General features: G+C 40.6%; 1 protein-coding gene across 6 annotated transcripts in view; it reads left to right on the top strand.

Moving 5' to 3' along the window:
• Window positions 1-21,975, top strand: part of IL20RA (interleukin 20 receptor subunit alpha) — a 44,631-nt gene extending 22,656 nt beyond the window's left edge. Inside the window, exons 2-7 of one of the 6 annotated variants that reach the window (XM_074039012.1) lie at window positions 5,031-5,166; window positions 10,640-10,818; window positions 12,659-12,768; window positions 13,354-13,498; window positions 17,328-17,467; window positions 19,726-21,975. In XM_074039012.1, the coding sequence (XP_073895113.1) occupies window positions 5,031-5,166; window positions 10,640-10,818; window positions 12,659-12,768; window positions 13,354-13,498; window positions 17,328-17,467; window positions 19,726-20,523 (1,508 nt within the window). In that variant the 3' untranslated portion in view covers window positions 20,524-21,975. Of the gene's footprint in view, window positions 1-5,030; window positions 5,167-10,636; window positions 10,819-12,592; window positions 12,769-13,353; window positions 13,499-17,327; window positions 17,468-19,725 lie in introns of all 6 variants that reach the window. The other 5 variants (XM_005551946.4, XM_005551947.4, XM_015448715.3 and 2 more) reach the window with 5 other exon arrangements.
• Window positions 21,976-24,600: the final 2,625 nt, after the last annotated feature.

The raw sequence follows: 24,600 nt of genomic DNA, 5'->3' as shown, positions 1-24,600 counted from the left end.
ATTAATACATGTTTTCTCATCAGCCTTTTCTTGTCTTTAAATTTTGTTTAAATTCTACTTGGTTTACAACGCTGGCATGTGAGTGAGGAGGTTAAGAGTGTGGGTTCTGAACCCAGCTCCTGCACTTACTAGCTGTGTGAATTTGTGGCAACTTACTAAACTCTGTGCCTCAGTTTCCTCATCTGTATAATAGAGATGATAACAATAGTACGTACCATAGAGGAGTTATGGAAACCGAATGAGTTGGTTTGTATAAAGCACATAAACCATGCTGGCTGTGTGGTAAGGATTTAGTAAGTGTTAGCGACTATTTCTATTATATGCTAACCAACTTGCTCGTGTCGACTAAATACGTTATAACATATAAAGGCTTTCACGATATTTATTATTATTATTATTAAAACAGAGCCTCTTAGCCTGTTATAAGTGGATCCCACTTTCAACATTTTATTTTTTGAGACAGAGTCTCACTCTGTTGCCCAGGCTGGAGTGCAGTGGCTCACTGCAACCTCTGCCTTCCTGGTTCAAGTGATTCTTCTGCCTCAACCTTCCAAGTAGCTGGGACTACAGGTGCCCACCACCATGCCGGCTAATTTTTGTTTCTTGTTTTCTTTGGTAGAAACAGGGTTTCACCATGTTGCCGAGGCTGGTCTCGAACTCCTGACCTCAAGTGATCTACCTGCCTTGGCCTCCCAAAGTGCTGGGGTTACAGGCGTGAGATACCACACCTGGCCACAACATTATTTTTAATAATACTCAAATGTATGATACCATTTCCAGGTGAAACCAGAACTAATCCAAAGGAACAAGCAGTCCATGTGAGAGAATTCTTTTAACTCCTCTTTGCAGAAAAGTCAAACCTCTCTGTAGTAAGAACCATCTATTTCCATTGATCAAAGACAAACTATTAAAAGTCCATAATTAACAAAATACTACTAATCCACAGCAATTTATAAACATCCATTTCTGAAAATAAAATGTCGACAAGCAGGGAGACAAGATGCACTTTGCCTGATAAGGAAAGGTGACTAACATGGCTTAATGTGCTCTGATTTAAGGGGAAAAAAAAGGTTTCAAAACCAGCAGACCATGTCATAACAAGGAATATTTTGTGTCCTGGAGAGATTTAGAGATGGGCTGATATCAAGACGTGACCTACTTTTCTCATGATAGGTCTGCCCCTGAATAATAGTTTGATTTATTGACAAGAGGATGATCCAAAACTGATAACATTTTCTGCCTCTGCCATCGGAAAGATAATGTCAATCCAGAGGAAGAACCTGCAGGACTAAAAGCTGTAGTATTTTCCCCCAGATACAATGTATAAAATATAACATTCATTTTTAAGTGGATTTCTGTTAAAGGTGTTTGTTACTCTGAAACCTTGTCAGTGTATTTGCAATGACCTTAACTAAGCATTTGGGTTTTTAAAAAAATTTCAAAAAGTTTTTACTGTCATCTTCACTTGCTATTAAAAAGATAGTAAGTTTCTGGTCTTCTCCTTGGGTAGTTTTTAATTTTCTTCATAAACATAAAATCGAACTATTAGAAAGAATATTTCTCAAAATTGTTAAGGCAAGAGTCATTTATTAAATTATTGGGAATGGAGGGGGTGGTTTTCAGTGATTTGTCTGTCTTAGATGCTTTCACTTTTAGAATCGTTGTTGTATTCATTCTCTACTGTTAGGTAACAAATTACCTTACACTTAATAGCTTTAAGCAACAAATACTATCTCACGTATTTTTTGAGGGTCAGGATTCCAGAAATGGCTTAGCCAAGTGGTGCTGGCTGAAGGTCTTTCACAAGAGTGTAGTCAAGAGGCAAGCTGGGGCTGCAGGCATCTGAAGGCTGGACTGGGGTCAGAGGATCCACTGCTAAGATCACTAAGGTTCCTTTTGGCAGGAGGCATCACTCAGTTCTTCAGCAGCTTTGGGAAGCCTCAGTTACTTTGCCACATGGGCCTCCACGGGGCCACTCACAACAAGGCAGCTGGTGTTGCCCATGCAAACGATCCAAGGCAAAGGAAACAAGATAGAAGCTACAGTGTCTTTTATCACCTAATCTCAGAAGTGTCTTTTGTCCTGGCTTTTGTCATATTTTATTGGACACACAGACCAACCCAGGCACAATGTGGGAGAGAACAATACAGCCTGTGAATGCCAGGAGGAAGGGATTATTGGAGGCCAGCTACCACAGTCATGGTGATAGAAATGATTTACTCATAATGTAGACGTGCAGAGGAGGCGTACATAGTCCACAGCATTTATAATGAAATATATTCTCAAAGAATAGAATGGCATAAGAACATTATTTTTTAATGTTATTATTGTCACATTATTGATTCTGTTGGTTTAATATCATTACCAGAGTTTGCTAACATTTCAACGATTGGCATAGCATTTGTGAAGGACCGTTTAGACAATTACAAAGCATTAATCAAAATGTCTACTGAATCAATGAACATTAATTATTGACAGCACATTCCAGAGTATAGTTTATTTCAGAAGAGAAAAATTGCTTTGTTTCCTTATGACAGCAACCAAAAAAGCTAAAGTAAAATAAAATTGCCTATTCCTTTTACTCCAAGTTATTTCTCAAAACTTTTTTGGGTATGTTTTAGGCATCTTGAGAGTTCTGTCATTTGTTCACTCACATTAAAAAACAAATAGGGCCAGGCGCGGTGGCTCACATCTGTAATCCCAGCACTTTGGGAGGCCGAGATGGCAGGATCACCTGAGGTCAGGAGCTGGAGACCAGCCTGGCCAACATGGCAAAACCCCAACTCTACTATAAATACAAAAAAAAATTAGCCAGGCATGGTGGTGGGTGCCTGTAATTCCAACTACTTGGGAGGCTGAGGCAAGAGAATCATTTGAACCTGGGAAGTGGAGGTTGCAGTGAGCTGAGATCATGCCACTGCACTCTAGCATGGGTGACAGAGTGAGACTCTGTCTCAAAAAAAAAAAAAAAAAAAAAAAAGACAAGTAGAATACAGTGTTGAAGAAGATAAAGATTTGTATAGATTGAAACTTGAGACGATATGCCTGGACTATACTATCTAAGATAACTTCCGTGTTCTATCTCCAAACTCATGTTGCCACAAACCAAAATATTTGATTTCCCTGTCAGCTCTATAAAGCCATGTTTTGACAATGTCTTTCACCACTGATATTATAATACACAGTCTATTTTATTTTGTATAAAGACATGGTAACCACTCTTCATGTGTTAGGGCCATCTAAAAATGCAGGCCACAGCATTTTAGATCTGGAAAGATCCTTGGAAATTTTTATGTTAAATGGGTTCTGCATTTTTGAAGAGCTGAGAAGTATTATACTCAGTGTGCTGCCTCCCCATGTTCTGTTTTGTCTTCAAAAATCTGATTAAAATTGAGAACCTGGTAAACCTAGTAGTACCATAAAGCAGTATTAAATCATTGATAAATATTCACTCTATGTAATCTCCAGAAAATACCAACACCACTTGCTACACAATGGTTCCAAATAATTACAAGAAGATGTTAGGCAGGCTATGTCCTTTTGAGATTCCCCTACCCCTACCACACACACAAACACACACACACACACACACACACACACACACACACACACACACACACGGCAGTGGTCAATTGATTGTGCTTCTCTGTGAGTAACTTTTTTCTTAAAAATAAAACTAAAAATTTTTTTTATGAGCAAGGTTAAAAGTAGGAGTCATTACAATTATAGCACAAGCATACCTACACTCAGCCATCTTTACACTAAAGAGCTAATTTTGCTTAGAATCAGGGTGATCCTACAAAGTTTAATTCTAAAGTAAATAATTTTTTTTTCATTTGGCTTGCAAAATAACAGTACATTGTATAGAACTAATCTTAACCAAGGATTACCTCACACATAATTCCTTTCTCTGACGTTAGTCCCAGCTACTTTACTCAAGAATTATGATACTTAGCCAAGATTGGACCTACCATCAGTGACTGAACTAAATTTTATTTCCTAAGTTTGATTTGCAGTGTTAATATTTTGTATTTTTCAAGTTCATTGATTGACTAGAATGTGCATATTTGTGACAGGATTAGTTCTTCATAAAACCTGATTGATTATCACTCTGTGCCTTGTGATCTTTCCAATATTTTGAATTAATATTTTGAATCCTACATATTACCACTGAATTTTTTCATTTACTTTAATTCAAGGATTATCTTTGCTTTATTTTACAAGACAGTAGCCTCTCCTTTCCTTTTCCAAGTTTTTAGTAGTTTCTCAATTCTTTACCATTTCTCCACAAGGATTTCTATAAATTAATCCTGTAGGATACAGTTTTTCTTAGAGTGCACCTATGTGAACATATCAGTGTTTATTTAAATAAATTGTCTTATTTCATTGGTTCCTTTTCTAATTATTGCTTTACTATGTTCTTTAGTAAAGGCAGTCCCAATTCTAACCTTTGAAACTCTGGCCTCTCGGGGTCACCTACTCTAAATTTTATTTTAACATTTAATAAAGAGATTGTTTTAGTTCTCTGCAGTGCACAACAAACTATCCCCAAAACTTAGTGGTTTAAAACAATCATTTTATTATTTCTTAAAATTCTGGGGATTAACTGGGGCTCTGCCAGATGATTCTTCTGCTGGTCTCATGCGAGGTCTCTCATGCAGCTTCAGTCTGTGACAGAAGGGGCTAGAATGACCACAGTGACTTCATTGTGGCCTCTTAATTGGAAGGCTGGGCTCAGCTGGGACACCAGGACAACTGAGCCTCTCTTTGTGCAATCTCTCAGCATGGTCTCTCTAGTAAGTTAGCTGTCATTTTACGTAGCAACTCGGGAATTTTTTTTGGAAAGCAAAAGTCCTGGCTTAGTCCCAGAGCCACCTCTGCCACATTCTCTTTTGCATTTGAGAGATGTTACACAGGGCATGCGTACTGGAAGGCCATATCGGGGGCCATCTCTGGAGACTAGCTACTACAGGTATCATGTTTTCCTTTTCTGCCACTAAGACTTCAATTCCTTTCTGCTCCTTTTTCAGTTCCCTGTGTCTCTGGTGGTTTGCCTAAACCTGCAAACATCACCTTCTTATCCATCAACATGAAGAATGTCCTACAATGGAATCCACCAGAGTGTCTTCAAGGAGTTAAAGTTACTTACACTGTCCAGTATTTCATGTAAGTTTCTTCTTTTCCTTTTGGCTAGCTTACAAACACAAGACTCTGACTCCTGTGAATTGTGCAAAGATAAACTCTCTCCGGTATTAAATGTGTTTGAAAAAGAGAAAAGTTTTAGATATTTCAGGTTACGTTTTCTTGATGTTTTGTAAGATTAAATTAGAAAACAGTTTCTTCATGGAGACAGAGGCATTGGGAGGCTCAGGCAAGGCGAGGTTATTTAGACAGAAAAGTTGGTCAAAACATTATTAGGTGGCTGAGCAAACAAGGCAATCCATCATCTCTGAATTTTCTAAGCTGTTTGGAATTACAGGCATCCTTAGACTCCTTGAAACCACATGCACATTTTGTGCGATCAGCTGTTGCACTTAAAGATAGCAGTGAACAGACATTTCATCTGGCCCTCAAAACTCGTTGCAAGCAGGAAAGAATGCAAAACAGGCAGTCAATGTCCATCTTCAGAGAAACAAAGGAAATGGCCACAACCCTAACCACAAACTAGAAACCATCCAAGCCAAATCCTGTGGTATCTGAAGAAAAACAGCTACAGAAACTGAAAGCAAATCTATACCTTCACACCTCCAATCACAGGAAATGATTTCACAAAATAAGTGTCACAGTACCAAGAGCCCACCTAACAATCTGAGAGCATGGAAATCTAAGGATCGCCACCACCAGAAATTAAGGAAATGTCCCCGTGGAGCCCCAGTTGGGTGCCACAGAATGTCACAGATGGAGGAGCTAAAATAGAAATCAGGCACACAGGACATGTCCATTGTGGAGGCCCTGTCACAGCCCAGGGAGAAGCTGGGAGTGAGCCAGGGGCAGGAGGAAAGGGAGGTAGCACTGGCTGGGAGGCAGCCCAGGAAGGCTACAACATCAGCCTCCTGCAGCCCCAAACCTGAGGGCAGGCAGGTTTCCCAGGGAGCAAAGGGAATAATAGATTTGGTGAGAGGGTGTTTAATGGAAACAGAAGTTTAAAATTATGGAGAGAATTGGCCGGATGCAGTGGCTCTCACCTGTAACCCCAGCACCTTAGGAGGCTGAAAATGGTGGATCCCATGAGCTCACAAGTTCAAAACCAACCTGGGAAACATGACAAAACCCCGTCTCTACAAAAAATACAAAAATCAGCCAGTCATGATGGTGCGTGCTTGTAGTCCCATCTACTTCGGAGACTGGGGTGGCAGGATGGCTTGAGCTGGGAGGTGGAGGTTCCAGTGAGCTGAGATCATGCCACTGCTCTCCAGCCTGGGCAATAAAGCCAGGTCTTGTCTCAAACAAACAAACAAAAATTATGGAGAGCAAAAGCTCATTATCTGAGCCCTATTCTTATGTCCATTTGCGTGTTCAACAAACAGCTGGCCCCATTCAAACAGTAAAAGTCCCAAAGGAACTAGCATAGCACCTATTCATAATTACTGGAAGAGGGAAAGAGGAAAAAAGAATACAAGTTTCCAGAAAGCTTTGCTATGGAAGTAAGGAAGAATTAAAACACATAACAGTCCATAATTTTGTTAGAGTGCATAAACAACAGGATCTGTAAAGGTAAAACTCAAAGAAGAGAAAACAGTGAAAGAAGAGATTCAAAGACAACAGGAAGAACATGTCTTTTTAGGAAGTGTGCAGAGCTTAGGAAAATGCTGGAATATAAAAATACTATATCAAGATGAAAAACCTGTTAGAGCTAAGTGATAGTAATGGTTGAACAGGTAATAAAGACTGTTTGGAACTGTGTGTCATAAATGTGTGGTATGTCTAGAAAAAAATTGGTAAGAACAATAGCAAGACACATCCTGGGAAGTTATTGGACTTTAAGATAATTAAATGATTCATGGCCATTTTAGCAAAAGCAGAACTCAAGTTGGGAGAAAGGGAGAATTTCAATCTGGCAACACTCAATAGAATACATTTTCTGAGGAAAAGACAAGTGTGACCTAAGACTCTTACTAAGTTCAGTAGACTGGTGTTTGGAAGCGGGTGGGAACCCAGGAGATCACTTTTCTGAGACCTTCCTGGGGGATGAGGTGGAGCACTAACTAAAGATGACCTCCAGCTAACAGAGAGATAAAGACAAACCCAAAAGAAGAACTTAGTGATGACAAAAAAAGACTGGTAGCATGCATTGAATTTATCTAAATATAGAACTAAGACTAAATAGTGATGGAAATGTAATTGTAGAAGTTTCTTAGAAATAATCTGAATTTAAACAATAATATAAGATGGAAAGGTGGGGGGACTATAAGTGTACTGATTTTCATAGCCAGAAGCCATTCAATGTGATCTAAAATGACAATATTTTATTATTTTAATAATTAACCTCTCAATATTTTTCACAAATCATTTTCTTAATTTAAAAGCTCTTTTAGGAACAAATATCTCTTGTGGTGACAAACATTTGCACTTCTGCAGTTCCTTTAATTTCGCGTCAATTTCTTTTTTCTATCAAAGTTCAAGGCACATTGAATTGACTACTTTTATTAAAACCATATGTATGGTATAATCTAATTTTTGTCCATCTATTCTGCTATCATATCATCCTTCTGTTTATACAGAAGCAAAATGAGATATCCAGAATCATACACACCAAATGTTCCAGGGTAATGGGTTTTAGGATGATTTGTTTCTCTTTTGATTATACTTTCTGAATTGTTTGATTGTTTGAATTTAAAAACATTACCATATTTTCAAAAAAGAATAAAGTCAGTTTTGTCTTTGAAAAAAAAATTCAGATCACTAAAACCAGTGAAAGACTTCAGCAGCGACTCACAGTGACCTCAAATCTAGAACCTCATTCTCATTTCTAAGGAGTTTCTCAGTAGCCAGTGTTAGAGGAAAGAAACTGCTTTGCAAAGGGAAAAAGACTCACGAGCATGTCCTTGCCTCCTTATCCATTAGGTGGAGCAAAGAGCTTGCTCTGTCCTTTATGTTTTATGTGATTCAGAAAGGGATTTTTAAAAAATAGTCATCACTGCTCTGGGTGAGCAGATCACTTAGACTGTGCAACTTTTAAAAATATGTGTTTAAAAAGAAGCTTGCCATGTTGGCGTTCTTACATGCCTGTGCATGTGAGAGGGACAGGAATATAGGGCAGCATATTTCACTGCCAGAGGGCTCCAAGCTCAGCTCTGAAGTCAGACGGTCCCCAGTTCATAGCCAGGCTATGAACCTAGCTGGGAAGGTTGCAGATTATACGTTTATACTTTTGAGTGAAGTTTGTTTCCAAGATGAAAATTTAACAAAAGTTTAAATTCTATCCACCAAAACAATTAATACAAAAAATAGAATGTAGCACTAAAAACAGAAGTTTTGGCATCAGGGAAGAATGGTTCAAATCCCAGGTATGCCTTTTACTAGTCATGTGAATTTGAGTGGATCCCTTAATCTTCCTGAGCCTCAGCTTCCTCATCTGTAAAACGGGATGAAAATAAGAGTACCTACCCCCTAGGGTTATTATGATAATTAGATGAGATAAAGCTTGTAAATCAGAGACCACTGAGGGCCCCACATGGCCATTTGCCATGTGTGTGTGTCATTACTGGAGTATTTGCTGAGTGATTCTGGCATCATTCATTTATTTTGCTGAAAATCTTGTAAAGAGCCTTTTCTCCTGCATCAGCATTGTCATGGGAAGCTGCCTTGCCTTTGGCAGAGTGAGGAAGTTTGAGGAGGGAGGAGGGAGGGGTCGCATAGGCAATGGCAATAGTCTTCAAACCACAACTCAAGACTCTTTGATGATTCATGAAATGAATGTTGAGGGACATTATTTTTGATGGAAAGGAATGGAATGGTGTGGAATGGAGTGGAATGAAAAATAACTGAATGCAAGGCCTGTGGTAAAGTTTAAATATTTTCTTGCACAATTTTTGTTTTAATATGTTAGTTTTATATTTTGTGAGCTGAATCAAAATGTAAAATGTATTTTTCCCCCGTGGATCATGGTCAAAAAAAAATTGAAAGCCCCTAAGTAACAGTGATGACTTAGATGGAGAAGTTGATCAGTAAGATCTGACTATATTTCTGATGTCTTTTGGTAGGTGTGGTACTTAGGAAATGGGAAACATCTACTTTCAGAAATCTGTTGCCATATTCTGAAAAGAGAAAATATCCTTAAGCTTTGGCAATACATGGACATATCCTCTTTCTCAAGACACACTCTTCCCTTGACCTTTATGATATGTTTTTTCCTCATCCCTCTTTAGTTGCTATTTCCAGGCCTTCTTTCCGTCCAGCCTTTAAATCTTGACGCTCCTGAAATTTTATCCTAGACTTTGTTTTGTCTCCATGGATCGTTCATTCATCCTTGTGCCTTCAATGAGCAGTTTGATGATACTGACTCCAAAATCCCTACCTCCCACTCACATGTCTCTCCTGAGACCCATTGCCCGCTGGGCATCTGCACTGGGATATCTGTTACATACTCAGGCTCAAGGCATCAAAAGTGAACGTGTTTTCTTTCCCTTCTGCTCTGCCTCCCCATCCATTTCCCAAATCTGCTCTGTCTCAGTGCTCTTTATCGTAGTAAATATCACCACCATTCCACCCGTCTGCCCTAGACAGAAAGAGACGGCATCCTTAATACCTTCATTTCCCTGATCTGTCACATGTTTTCTATCACCAAGTCCTGTCTCCTAATATTTCCTGCTTTTGTCCTGTCCTTATTCATCCTACTGCCCCCATCATTGTCCAAGTGACCTACATCTTCCCCTGGACCACTGCAGTGTCCTCTCAGCTGTTCCCTAGGCTGCCACTTGTAACCCATCACCTTTCCCACTCTGCCTCCCTGTCCCTTTCACTGGCTTATCACATGTTACCTGAACCCTACACTTCAGTCTCTCCCACCTGAAAAGGGCTAAAAATATTGCCACCTCCCTATTTGCTATGGGGGTTGTGGTTTTAATAAAGAAAAGAAAAATCAATATGACCAACCTAGTCAATATTATCATCCTCACTATAATTATCAAAAATGCAAATTTCTGTATGCATTCCAGCCTCATGTATTTTCCCTAGAATCATTGATGCTTAGATTTTTATATGCACTGAGAACGTCGAAGTAATTTTTCTTCCAAGAAAAAAAATGACGAACTGTTCTTCAGACAATCCATCAAACTGACCTTGTGTGCACAGTAGACTAAAAACCTACATAAATAATTACTAGAAGAATTGATCACACAATATGTAAAAATTTCACTGTAGCCAAAGAATAACAATAAAATATACGCGTTCAAAATATACTATCCACATTATAATTCACAGAAAGAAAGGTGATTACAGAAACTCTGACTCATGTTCCTGACAGCTAATGAAAAAAATTGCCCGCAGCAAAAGTGGATTCTTTTTTATCTCGATGACAGGCACCTTTGTTTTTCTGAAGAGAAGGTCGTCAGTTCCATTCAGTTTTATAAAATGACTACATTTTCTATTGTAAAGTATAGAGGGCACCTCATTATTAATTCAGCTTCTTTCTTAGCAGATATGGGCAAAAGAAATGGCTGAATAAATCAGAATGCAGAAATATCAATAGAACCTACTGTGATCTTTCTGCTGAAACTTCTGACTACGAACACCAGTATTATGCCAAAGTTAAGGCCATTTGGGGAACAAACTGTTCCAAATGGGCTGAAAGTGGACGGTTCTATCCTTTTTTAGAAAGTAAGTAATGCCATTATTGCCATGGTCAGTTAAACATGTATTAATATCAGGTTTAACAGTCTCAGCCTCATAGACAGCCTTGCCCAGAGGAAGGTGCTCTGCTTGGCTCTATTCTGGACCACTGGATTGAGTGAGCAGTACAAAGTCCTTAACCTTGCTGGCTCTGAGTCTCACCTTTATTGGTTGATTGATTGATTGATTGACTGACTGACTTTGGAGACAGGGCCTCATTATGTTGCCAGGCTGGTCTCAAACTCCTGGGCTCATGCTGTCTTCCCACCTCAGCTTCTCAAAGTGTTAGGGTTACAGGCATGGGCCACTGCACCCAGCCTGAGTCTCATCTTTAGAGTGAAAGGTTTAGCCAAGTGGTCTCTAAGATCTCTCCCAGATCCAAAATTGATACTAAATGACAATGATATTAAATTTTGACTTTGTCTTACTACTTAGTGGAAGCTACTTAGTGGAAGCTACTTAGTGGAAGTTTGTTTGAGGAACAAAATGACTTTATTTAATGTGGGTTTATGGACTATTAATGTCTCCACAAGATTGATTAAAGATTGTCCTGATTATCCAACTATGCTTCTTCTTGTATGAACTTGGTGGTGTGATGATGTAATTTCCAAGTGTAACTCAGAATTAAGGCAACTTCTTCCTGGTATTTACTTTTATAACGTTGCCATCCCCTGACCTATGGCTGACTCAGTCATGAAGGACCCACTCAGGGCTGCCATAATGAGCTCTGCAAGCGCTCTGTAAGTGCGGGAGCGCTTCCGGATCAGAGGCCAGAAAACTACCCTTGGGACAAATCCAGCAACCCCCTTTCTGTTTTTCTGCAGTCAAAGAGTTAAGAATGGTATTTACGTTTTTAAATAGTTTCTAAAAATCCAAGGAATATTTTACATTGGAAAAGTAAAGGAAATTGAAATATTGATGTCTATTCATAAAGTTGTATTGGGACACAACCCACACTCATTTGTTTACATAGTTACCTTAGACTGCTTTTGCATTACAACAAGAATGGAATAGTGCAACAGAGATCATATGGCCTGCTATGCCTGAAATATTTACTGTCCAGACCTTTAGGATAAAAGTCGCCTGGTCTCTGTTCTAGATCATTCTAATCACATCTCTGATTTTCCACTTATCAAATCATGTTGTCATTTATCACCAACTTTTCAAGCCACATAAATGTTACAGAGTTTTGATTGTATTAACCATCTACTGTTTATGCATGTGACTAAGGAAATAGAACACTTTAATTTGCTGTTCTAACATTGGATCAGGCTTGTGAAATGGTTTCAAGATTTGGCATAACTCAGGCCCACCTTTGTACGTTCTTACCTCCTGTAAGAAGGTGTCTTTTAAGGCTGAGTGCAGTGGCTCACACCTGTAATCCCAACACTTTGGGAGGCCGAGGTGGACAGATCACAAGATCAGGAGTTTGAGACCAGCCTGGCCAACATGATGAAACTCCGTCTCTACTAAAAATATAAAAATTAGCTGGGCGTGGTGGTGGGCACCTGTAATCCCAGCTACTTGGGAGACTGAGGCAGAAGCATCACTTGAACCCAGGAGGCAGAGGTTGCAGTGAGCCAAAATCACACCATTGCACTCCAGTCTGGGTGATAGGGAAAGGACTCCATCTCAAAAAAAAAAAAAAAAAAGAAAGAAAAAGAAAGTATTTTAGGGCCTCGATCCAAGTAGGATTATATCGTAGCTTTATCTAAGGTAATTTTTCATCTGAGCATAATACGCTCTTTCTTCCCACTTTAAGCACAAATTGGCCCACCAGAGGTGGCACTGACTACAGATGAGAAGTCCATTTCTGTTGTTCTAACAGCTCCAGAGAAGTGGAAGAGAAATCCAGAAGACCTTCCTGTTTCCATGCGACAAATATACTCCAATCTGAAGTATAACGTGTCTGTGTCGAATACTAAATCAAATAGAACGGTAAGCCTGAAATGGGATGGGGCATGTGTTCATGAACCCCTCTGTAGCTAATGTGGGAACAGACAACTCTGATGCCTTGATTCTCTGCGTGTGAATCTGGGAAGTCATGATATTCAAAAGACAGGCTGCACAAAATACAGTTGAAACCTTTATACAGAAATTTTACAGAACTAACTTCAGATCTTCTTGACAGAAACTCTGTTGACAGGATATGGTGTTGTTATTGGAGTGTAGAGAGATTGTACACTTGACTTTGATGGAGAGCTTTCACTTGCACAGTCTTTCTCCAAGAAGAAAAAATAATGTGAGCAGGACCCAGGACAATGAATGAGAACACTATCTGTGTGTTGTTTAGAATCCCTCCCAGCATTGGTCCAGTTCCTGACCATGCTCTGCTGCGCTGAAGGAAAAGAGTATATTGAAACTGTTGCTGGAAAAAAAAAAAAAAAAAAAAAAAAAAACAGCTTATACTGATAGTAAAGGATTAAATGGTGGCTTGGTCTTTTATTTCCCTCTAGAGTTATTTGTCTGGGGTGGTCCCAGAAATGTCTGGCTCTAACCAGTGTTTGCAATTCCCTATCCTAGTGGTCCCAGTGTGTGACCAACCACACACTGGTGCTCACCTGGCTGGAGCCAAACACTCTTTACTGCATCCACGTGGAGTCCTTCGTCCCAGGTCCCCCTCGCCGTGCTCAGCCTTCTGAGAAGCAGTGTGCCAGGACTTTGAAAGGTAAGCTTTTAAAAATCTTTGCTGGTCTAGGAAGGAGATGTGCTAAAATTAGAAGTCGGTATGATGGTTTAGACAAAGTTTTGACATATCTGTGTCTAACAGAAACAGGTTGAGGCAAAGGCAGAAACAACTACCACCAGAAATGCATGGAGCAGCCTGAGGCTCTGCCTCTGAGCTTGGTCAGTGTTCAGAAGTGTTCTCACCCCCTCGGAGAACTCAAACGGGTCCCGTGTCCACTGCCAGCAATCTTCCCATGGTCCCTCATCCACGTGCCTTGTGAAATAACAATGAGGCACTTTTACACATGCCTTGTTTCTTCTTTAAAATCATAATCAGGCTGGGCATGGTGGCCCACACCTGAAATCTCAGCACTTTAGGAGGCCAAGGAGGAAGGATGGCTTGAGCCCAGGAGTTTAAGACCAGCCTGGGCAACATAGTGAGATCTCATCTCTACAAAAAATAAAGTCAACCAGGCATGGTAGTGCATGCCTGTAGTCCTAGCTACTCAGGAGGCTGAGGTGGGAGGATCACCTGAGCCCAGGAGAGGCTGCAGTGAGCCATGGGTGCACCACTGCACTCCAGCTTGGGCAACAGAGTGAGATCTTGTCTCAAAAAATAAAAAATAACCACTCTGATCAATAGAAGTTCTTTGGTCTTCAAGAACATCAGATAATTTTATTGCTAGAAACAAAGTGTTATTCTGAAACCACTGTAAAGGAGAATGTATTTTTTACTTTCCCTGGGGAATACTAATTATAGGTGCTTCCAGTTGTGTTCAGGTGCCACTAATTGTCTGAGTGAGGGTCTGGGATCTGCAAATCAGTGATCACTTCCTTGTCCTTACAGTTACTTCTCTCTGTTTCCTTTTATTTATCTCCTGCTCACATTTTCTACACTGGGCTTCCAGGAAACCGTGGTTAGAGATACCCATTCCTATGCGGAGACATAGAGTTGTGAGCTTGGCATTCGTTTAATTTTTCCGCCTTCAGAGTGAGAGGAACTTGAACTCAAAACTTGAAAATTCAAAGAAAATAAATCCTAAAGTTTGCCTGTGTCGAAGGACTCGTCATCCATTGTTCCTCCACTTCTTTTCCAAACAGCTGGGCTAGAGACAGAAGCCCACGACCTCCACGCCACACCTTGGCTGTATCACCAGCCTTGAATAGGAATCCATAACCCCTGCTTTCCTCTTCCCTCACTCCTCCCACCTTTCACGATGAAACTGTCCCAGAGTAAAGAAAGGGAACTTTGTGAGTACATATGAAAAGTGCAAGGCTTTACCCTTGACTCTCTGTCTTTATCATAGCTTATCATAGCTTTTCTTTTACAATGAAGGAGTCTCTACCATATATCAAATGAAACTAAAATGCCAAGCAAAACAAAGCCTATTGAAGAAATCGTATTTGTATTTGGGAGAAGTGCTCTCTTTACTACTAACACCTTGATCAGTGCCAGCTGCTGGGAATGAATTTCCAGTGGAAATCATTAACACAATTGGAGCAAAAGCAATGAAATGCAGATTGAATTCAAAACTTCTTGGTAAGCAGATGAAGCTCACCTTCTCACTAATATGAAAAAAGTGGCCAAGTGCAGTGGTTCACGCCTATAATACCAGCACTTTGGGAGGCCGAGGCAGGAGGATTACTTGAGCCCAGGAGTTCGAGACCAGTCTGGGCAACATGGTGAAACCCCATCTCTACTAAAAATACAAAAATTAGCCAGGCATGGTGGCACACACCTTTAGTCCAAGCTACTTGGGAAGCTGAGATGGGAGGATCACTTGGGGAAGTGGAGGCTACAGTGAGCCGTGATTGTGCCACTGCACTCTAGCCTGGGCAACAGAGTGAAACCCTGTCTCAAAAATAAAAAAAAAGAAAGAAAAATTAACGGAATAACTAGGCTCTATTTCTGGTTCTGAACCCCTGCTATCCCAGCTGTTAGATCACCAGAGATATCTTTCGAACACACTGGTGTGAGGACCTGCTTTCTGAATAATCAGCATTGCCTCTATTGGAACTATTTTTTAAAACACATTTCTGCTCTCTAGTCCCCCATCCCTAAAATACAGATACAGTTTATTAGGTTTGTTGTAGTAAACATGGATTAGTGTATACTAAATGCTGTCAGTCATTGTTATGACTCTTTCCAATTAGCACAGGCTCAATCCAGGGACCAGGGATTGTATTAAGAGGGTTGGACTGAGTTATAGGCTACAAGCAGGGCAGGTGGAGTTCTGACACCCGCAGCATCCGCACTGCTGCACTGGCATGTCTCTGTGCGGAAGCTGGTGGTGAATGTGCTCCGTGGGAATTATGCAGGGTAAGAGGCCCACATGCGGGACTTCTCCCACCGGCTCTTGTTGACCACCCTCATCAGCCATGACACATCTGTTTCCAGGCTTTCAACTGGACAGTTAACCAGATAGTGACTTTGCTGCTTTCTCTTGGGCCCAAGCATCAAGAGCATCCAACATTCTCCTGGATTAGGATGCTCCGGTCACACTGCTGCTGGTTTTGTTAGTGTGTAAGGAGCACACTCGGACTTTTGTCATTTGTGCTGAAGCTGCTCTTTTTCCTACAGCTGTATCAGTCAGGATTCTCCAGAGAAACAGAACCAATAGAATACATATAGATGTTTGTTTAGAAATATTGATTTATTTTAAGGCATTGACTCATACGATTGTGGAGGCTGGCAAGTCCGAATTTGTAGCATAGGCAGGCTGGAGACCCACGGAAGAGTGGATGTTTGCAGTTCGCACCCAAAGGCAGTCTGCTGGCAGAATTCCCTGTTCCTTTGGGTCGTGAAGACATTTTTTATTGAAGTCTTCAGTTGATTGGATGAGGCCCACCCACATTATAGATGGTAATCTGCTTTACTCAAAAACCTACTGATTGAAATGTTAGTCTCCCAAAAATAAAAAAAAAAGTAAAAAAAAAAAAACCTTCACAGAAAGCTCTAGAATAATGTTTAGCCAAATATCTGAGTACTGTGGCCTACCCAACTAGACATGTAAAATATACCATCACAACTTCCAAGTATACCACAGTGGCTTAACAAGTATGAGTGAGTCACAATGAGCTCTAGTCATCAGCTATATGGCCTGATCAATGGTGTGGGCCAGCACTTTTATTAAAACTTTTATTAAAACAATTTCCCAGGTATTGTCATTCCTCTGCAGACTTTTACTCATCATGAGCCTATAGCACAGCAGGCCCAGGAAGGGAGTTAACTGCCATTCGCACTGTACCCTGTCCAGCCACCTCCCTACGCACATCCCCAGGCTCCAGCCCTACCCAGAAAGTCCAGTCAAGCAGTACAAAAACGGTTCTGCTACTCACATAAAAGGAGGCGCCATGCATTCATGTCCTTCAGTGAACATGCAGAAAGATTGAGTCAAACATGTGGCGTGGAAAAGTGGAGCAATTCAATGGGATCTTCACTGGAGGGTTTTGTTGTTTGTTTGAAGTTCTGTGAGTTACTTGAATATCAAATACACTTACTTTCAAATATAGAAACCTGCATGAATCTCATAGCCAGATATATGATGGTGGAATATGTGCTGACTTGGATGATTGATGTATTCTTAAACACTTGAGGTGTGTTCAGATGATTCCTTCAGACCATCTCTTGTCAGGGAGAGTAAGAATTCTGAGACCGCTTATAACATTTAGCTTAAGCTTCTCAACGTAGAGGTGAGAAAACTGAGTTCCCAAATGCAAGTGATCTGCCCAGAAGCCACTTAACGATATCAGTTTTTCCCATCACATCAAATCACAACTATCTAACCCTTCCCCCCACTTCCCACCTTTTTTTTTTTTTTTTTTAACAGATCAATCATCAGAGTTCAAAGCTAAAATCATCTTCTGGTATGTTCTGCCCGTATCCGTTACTGTGTTTCTTTTTTCTGTGATGGGCTATTCCATCTATCGATATATCCACGTCGGCAAAGAGAAACACCCAGCAAATTTGGTGAGTGCTTAGTGTGGCAGGGATCTTTATTATAATAGTACACCTCCAGGAGGACAGAAGAGGAGGTTCTAGAGCAGATTCAGTTCCCTTTAAGGGCAGCGTGAAATTAAAGTTAAATAGCTGGTGAATTAAAAAACACTTTCTGGGCTGGGCATGGTGGCTCATGCCTGTAATCCCAGCACTATGGGAGGCTGAGGCAGTTGGATCACTTGAGGTCAGGAGTTCAAGACCAGCCTGGTCAACAGCATGAAACCCCATCTCTACTAAAAATGCAAAAATTAGCTAGGTGTGGTGATGCATGACTATAATCCCAGCTAGTCAGGAGGCTGAGACAGGAGAGTCACTTGAACCTGGGAGGCCAAGATTGCGGTGAGGCAAGAGTGCGCCACTGCACTCCAGCCTGAGTGACAATGAGACTGTCTCAAAAAAAAAAAAAAAAAAAAAAAAAAAAAACCTGCTTTCTGGATTAGCTCACTGACAGAGTTTTTTTCCTTAGCTTTGAAAAGATTTTCTATGTAATGACCAAATTTTATAAGGTCCCACAGATAAGTTCAGTCATGATCCCTGCCTTGCCCTTCTAGAAGTTCAAGCCTAGTTGGGGACTAGAATTTCAAAATAATACATGAAGGCTAAGATGAGAGCAGGCACTGGGAACTCGGGGGTTACAAGGAAAGCCCTGAAACCCTACACAGGGGTTCAGCTGTCATGCCAGGGCTTGGCTATGAGAGGTGAGTAGGAGTTAGGATCCGTAGTGCAGGCAGAAGAAACAGCAAGGTGGATGTGTGGAAACTGCATGACATTCGTAAACCAGGAGGCTCCAGATGAGGAGCTAGAGAAGACGACGAGACTGGAGAGCGGGCGGTGGGTCCAAGTAAGGGGAGAACTGAGGCGCTGTTCTAAGGAGCTCAGCCTCATTCTACCGGCAAAGAGAAATCTCCATAGGGTTTTAGGTTAGGAGCATCATAGTCAGTATCAAGGTTTAGATCCAACCAGATATTAGTTCCAGGACAACTTGGAGCTGAGTAAGACTAGAAACAAGAAAAGCACCTAGGGAACTAGCTTTGTCCAGGGGAGAGAAGATTCAAGTCTAACAGGCCAGAGTGGGACATCAGGTTAGCAAGAAAGACATGGAATGGAAACACACTTAGGAGGAACATGGCCAGGACTTAATCCTTCACAGTAAGAAGCAGCAAGAAAGAAGAAAGAATTAAACCCACGGAGGTGGGACCATGTGCTGAAGGGTTCTGGAGGGCTGAGCATATTTTTAACAATCAAAACCATTTTCTTGGGAACTATTAAAAGATGTGTTCCCATGTACATGATAACATACCTTGGTTCCTGTTAGTTCCGTTTATAAGTTTTTCTATGATTCTACCTGCGTTCAGGTTTCAGAGTTGGCTTCCTAATGGCATTGGGAGACCTTTTCTGGAAGGAACATTCACAGGAGAATTGACCACCTGTGATTTTTTAGAAACTTAAAATGTTGTAAAAGAATGAGGCTGAAGGTTCTGTTTTGTAAAGTTAAATGAAATCACATGGTAGAGTGACAATGAGGATTGTAACTCATGCTCTCTTAGAAAACAGGTATCTTTCACGGTACCCACAGCAATAATTTAATCTCGTCTGAGCTTCCCTGACATGATTTGGAGTTTCTCTCTCTACCGTAAACTGGCAGATGAGTTTCCTTTTTTGGCCCTATTATAGCATGATAAGAATGGTATAAGGGGTAAAAACCATCCCTGCTCATGTATTTCCCTCCCTTTCTACATCCAGTTCTCATGCCTGTCCGCATTTCAAATATATCCAAAAACAGAGCAGGTAGCCCAGGTAACCACAGCTTATTAACAAGTACATAGCAAACTATAAATAAAACAATGTCACAAACTCTGCCACATTCAGTCTTTGCTACTCTTCATGTGGCTAAGATTCTGACTTTACAGAATGTAAAAAAGGTCGAGAAATGAAGAACTCCCCTGCCGGTTACAAGAGGGGGCACCAACGCCCCAGCCCCAGCCCTGGACTGGAGAAATGCCCACCCAGTGAACCGCTTCTCACTTCCATGTATCTTCTGTGTGTCTTGGGTCTCTTGCCTCCCAGTGAGTGAGGTTTTCTGTATATTGCAAGCATAACTTTCATTTAGATGAGTTGGTAAGAGTAGGTCTTTAAAACTATCTGGTGACAAGATATTCTACCTAACAGCTGTTTCTAATGTCTCTCTAAAGTGAAAAGGTGAAAACCATTCTCTTTTCTCGTTATAGATTTTGATTTATGGAAATGAATTTGACAAAAGATTCTTTGTGCCTGCTGAAAAAATCGTGATTAACTTTATCACCCTCAATATCTCGGATGATTCTAAAATTTCTCATCAGGATATGAGTTTACTGGGAAAAAGCAGTGATGTATCCAGCCTTAATGATCCTCAGCCCAGCGGGAACCTGAAGCCCCCTCAGGAGGAAGAGGAGGTGAAACATTTAGGGTATGCCTCGCATTTGATGGAAATTGTTTGTGATTCTGAAGAAAACGCAGAAGGTACTTCCCTCACCCAGCAAGCGTCCCTCAGCAGAACAATACCGCCAGATAAAACAGTCATTGAATATGAATGTGATGTCAGAACCACTGACATTTGTGCAGGGCCTGAAGAGCAGGAGCTCAGGTTGCAGGAGGAGGTGTCCACACAAGGAACATTATTGGAGTCACAGGCAGCGTTGGCACTCTTGGGCCCGCAAACGTTACAGTACTCATACACCCCTCAGCTCCAAGACTTAGACCCCCTAACGCGGGAGCACACAGACTCAGAGGAGGGGCCAGAGGAAGAGCCGTCGACGACCCTGGTCGACTGGGACCCCCAAACTGGCAGGCTGTGTATTCCTTCGCTGTCCAGCTTCGACCAGGACTCAGAGGGCTGCGAGCCTTCTGAGGGGGATGGACTCGGGGAGGAGGGTCTTCTGTCTAGGCTCTATGAGGAGCCGGCTCCAGACCGGCCACCAGGAGAAAATGAAACCTATCTCATGCAATTCATGGAGGAATGGGGGTTATATGTGCAGATGGAAAACTGATGCCAACACTTCCTTTTGCCAGACCCCTACTGTGCAGACAAGTGATTCACCCCTTTGATCCCAGCCATAAAGTACCTGGGATAAAAGAAGTTTTTTCCAGTTTGTCAGTGTCTGTGAGAATTACTTATTTCTTTTCTCTATTCTCATAGCACGTGTCTGATTGGTTCATGCACACAGGTCTCTTAACGATGGTGGTGGGTGCCTAGAGTGCAGGGGCTGGCCGGTTGTTCTATGCAGAGAAAGCAGTCAATAAATGTTTGCCAGACTGGGTGCAGAATTTATTCAGGTGGGTATACTCTGGCCTCTGTGTTCATTATTTTCGAACAAGCATACTTGTACAGTTATTTTCTGAGTACTTCCCATGTGTACATAGCACTGTAAAAAATATTTTCCAAAGATCATTCACTTTATAAATACCACTTTTTCAGACTGGGTTTATTGCGAGCAGGAGGAGATACTTAAAACATGCACATATACCAGGTTGGTGGTAAGTTGGTCACATCTGAAAACCTCAACTATTTAATCATCATGATTCATATTTTGAGTGAATACATCAGGCACAGACCTTCATGATGTCACACCCTCTTGGCTACTTTAAGAGGCCATCTTTAATACTTTATGAGTAGTTCTGGAGTATAAACATAAATGAGTATTCTTTGTAGTCAGAAAAGTGTCCTCTCAATAATTTAGTAGGGGCTTATTGTAAAGCACTGTGTTACTATTATAATATTAAACATTAGAGTAGGCAGTGGTTCAAAGACTCTTTGGAATATCTACGAATGAATATCCTCTATTCTTATAATACTAAAACCCATAAGTAAATATAGGACATGCAAGAGAAATAAGTTAAATGACTAGGTAAGGGAGCGTTTATTAAAATTTGACAAAATTTACTGTGGGAACTAAACTATGCCATAAAACAATAGCTTTCTAGCTCAATTCCAGTAACTGTTCCCATCTCCTTTACCACTCGTTAAGAAAATTAAATTCTTCAGTCACACTGCTTTGAAATGGGACAAAATCTATTAAGTTGAACCCTATATAATTGTTGATATTTTGCTTTTAATCTGACAAGCAGTAACTTCATATGGTTTGCCTTAATATATATTTGTTTTAACCATGAACTCATAATCCACTGATGCTCTTTCAAGAAAACAAATATCACCCATATTTCCTCATTGATATTTTTGGTACAGGCAGACAACCGTGTAGGAGAGATGGATTCTGGGGTCATGACCTTTTGTGATTGCCCACAAATGCAAACAGTTTCAGATCTAATGGTTTAATCTAGAGAGTAATTATATTAAGCAGAGTGTTCTGTTATTCTCAATCTTTATGGAAACGATTCTGCTGGTTTTGAAGAACAGATGTATTACACTAACTGTAAAAGTAGTTCAAGAGTGAGAATGAATTGTTATTAAGAGCAAAAGAAAAATAAAGTGATTGATGATAGTTCTGCTTATTAATTCCATTCACAAAATATTTTCTAAGCACCTAATATGTCCTTCAGTGTCCTCATCTGTGCAATAGAAATAAGAGCTGCCTTAGGGCTGTTTTGAGAATGAAGAGAGTTGGACTATAGAAGGTATTTAGACCTGTGCTGGGCACATAGTGAGTGCTCCCTAAGTGTTTGCCATCATCATCATTAACTGCCAGGTCCCATTACTAACTGCCAGAAAGAAACGCCATTTAGACATACAACTATAGTGATTCAAAGGCAGACCTTGTCTAACTCTGTTTTTCTTACCGGAGAGTAAATAGTAAATTTGTTTCCTACTTTGTGCCCTCAGATTGAAATCCTTCAGTGGTTCAGCCACATTATCTGGCTTTGTAAAAGGGGAATGTAATTCTGAGTTGCTTTTACATCTCTTGTTATTCCAAGCATGTCAGAAATATTGAGCGTTCTCTAATTTTGCTGCTTCAGTTCTTTGCAACATATGTATATATTGAATCTATATAGGTATACACACACATTCAAACATGAGCATACAGTATATATTTCTCATGGGAGTGGTGACATCTTCTTAGATGCAGTGTATCTGTGTGGGAGGCAGCTGTCATGCATCCTGTTCCTTCTGTGGCCAGGCCTCACCATCTCCAAGAAGCCACCCTCTGGTCTGCTTCAGATTCCATCTCTATGCCTGAGGTTCAGGCAGAGCTGAGAAGTTGAAGTTTCAGAGTCCGACAAGTACAGTTGGCCCTCTGTATCTATGGGTTCAGCATCCATGGATTCAACCAATAGCAAATCAAACATTCATTAAAAAAGAAATCCACAAAGTTCCAAAAAGTGAACATTGAATTTGCATCACACTGAGTGCTACATTGAATGCACTTAAATGAAGTGATGTCTAGGCCTGTTGGGCATTACAAGCAACCTAGAGATGATGGAAAGTATACGGGAGAATGTGTGTGGGTTATCTACACCATTTTATACCATGAAGTTGAGCATCTGTGTTTTTTTGGTATCCTCGGGGTTCCTGAAACCAATCCCCAATGAATACCAAGGGAAAACGATACTGTTCATCCTATCCCTGTTTATTCCCAGGATTTTATATACCACTTGCACATTAGTTAAGTTTTCCTTATCTAATAGAAATAAAAGACATCTATTAGCAGCTCCATTTCCACACCCCATCAATCCTAAACAACTGGTGAACGAAAATACCACCACTACAAAGTGAGTGAAACGTAGCGCCACGTCTTCCTCTCAAGAAGGAAGTGAGGGAAGTGAACTTGTCACTGGAGCCCATAACATGGGAAAGATCTGGTGCCCCCTGCCCCCCATGCTGAGCCCAACTGGAAGGAAGTCAGTGCAGAGAAAAACTATTTGTACAGCCCAGAACACAAGACTGCCAGCTTGGTAAATCTAATGAGAACATTAAACAGAGGATTGGTTGTCATGGATGGGTACCCCTGGGTCATTAATCAAGTTATTTCTGGCCCACACATTACCACCCCCACATCTTGCAGATTAATTTTTGCTAAATTATCTTAGAAGAACGTTATTTCCTTTTTAATTCCCCACATTATATCTTCCATAAACCTTCTATCTACAGATATTTTTCAAAGATTTTTCTCAAAAGCATGTACCCATAATTTTTAAAATAAATAGTGCTGTGGTTATGGGTATTTTAATAATAGCTTTTATTTTTATTATAGAAGACATATATGACGATATATGTACACATACTCATTGTAGAATAACTAGAAATAAATGGGGGAAGAAAGAAAAATTACCCATAATACTCTCACCCAGATTTAACCACCATAAACATATTTGAATAGAGAAATGATTCTCAACTGGAGGAAGTTTTGTCCCCAAACTTTGGGGCAAGGCCAGGAATAAATACTGCTAAACATCCTACCATAACAAAGTGTCATCCAGCCCAAAATGCCAAGAGTGCCTCACTTCATAAACCTTGGTGCAGGACTTTCTGGACATTTTCATTGCATGTATGCAAATATTTTTGCCAAAAGTGGGGATTAGATTGGATTAGTTTATAACTTGTTCCTTTCACTTAAAGATATGTAACTATCTGATTTTAACTACAGATTAAGTTTATAATGCACCAACCTTATTCAAGCTAGAACATTTGAAACAACAGATTGGGAATATTTTTTCCAAACATAATGCTTTAAAACAGTTTTAGACCAGGCATGGTGGCTTCCGCCTATAATCCCGGCACTTTGGGAGGCTGAGGTGGGAGAATCACTTGAGGTCAGGAGTTTGAGGTCAGCCTGGCCAACATGGTGAAACCCCGTCTGTACTAAAAATACAAAAATTAGCCAGGCGTGGTGGCATGTACCTAGAATCCCAGCTACTCAGGAGGCTGAGGCGGGAGAATCACTTGAACCTGGGAGGCAGAGGTTTCAGTGAGCCAAGATGGCACCACTGCACTCCAGCTGGGGCAACAGAGCAAGACTCCGTCTCAAATAAAATAAAATGAAAATGAAAATAAAATAGATTTAGCCAAGCAGCAACCAGAAATACTGTAAGTCCTTTAAGCATAGCTGAACCTCTCAAAAACACTATTTCCTGAAAATTACTACCTCTCCAAGCTGGCTGGATGACTATTC

Source organism: Macaca fascicularis, chromosome 4, assembly GCF_037993035.2.
Source record: "Macaca fascicularis isolate 582-1 chromosome 4, T2T-MFA8v1.1".
NCBI classification, from domain to species: domain Eukaryota; kingdom Metazoa; phylum Chordata; class Mammalia; order Primates; family Cercopithecidae; genus Macaca; species Macaca fascicularis.
This window is presented reverse-complemented; position numbering and strand designations above follow the sequence as displayed.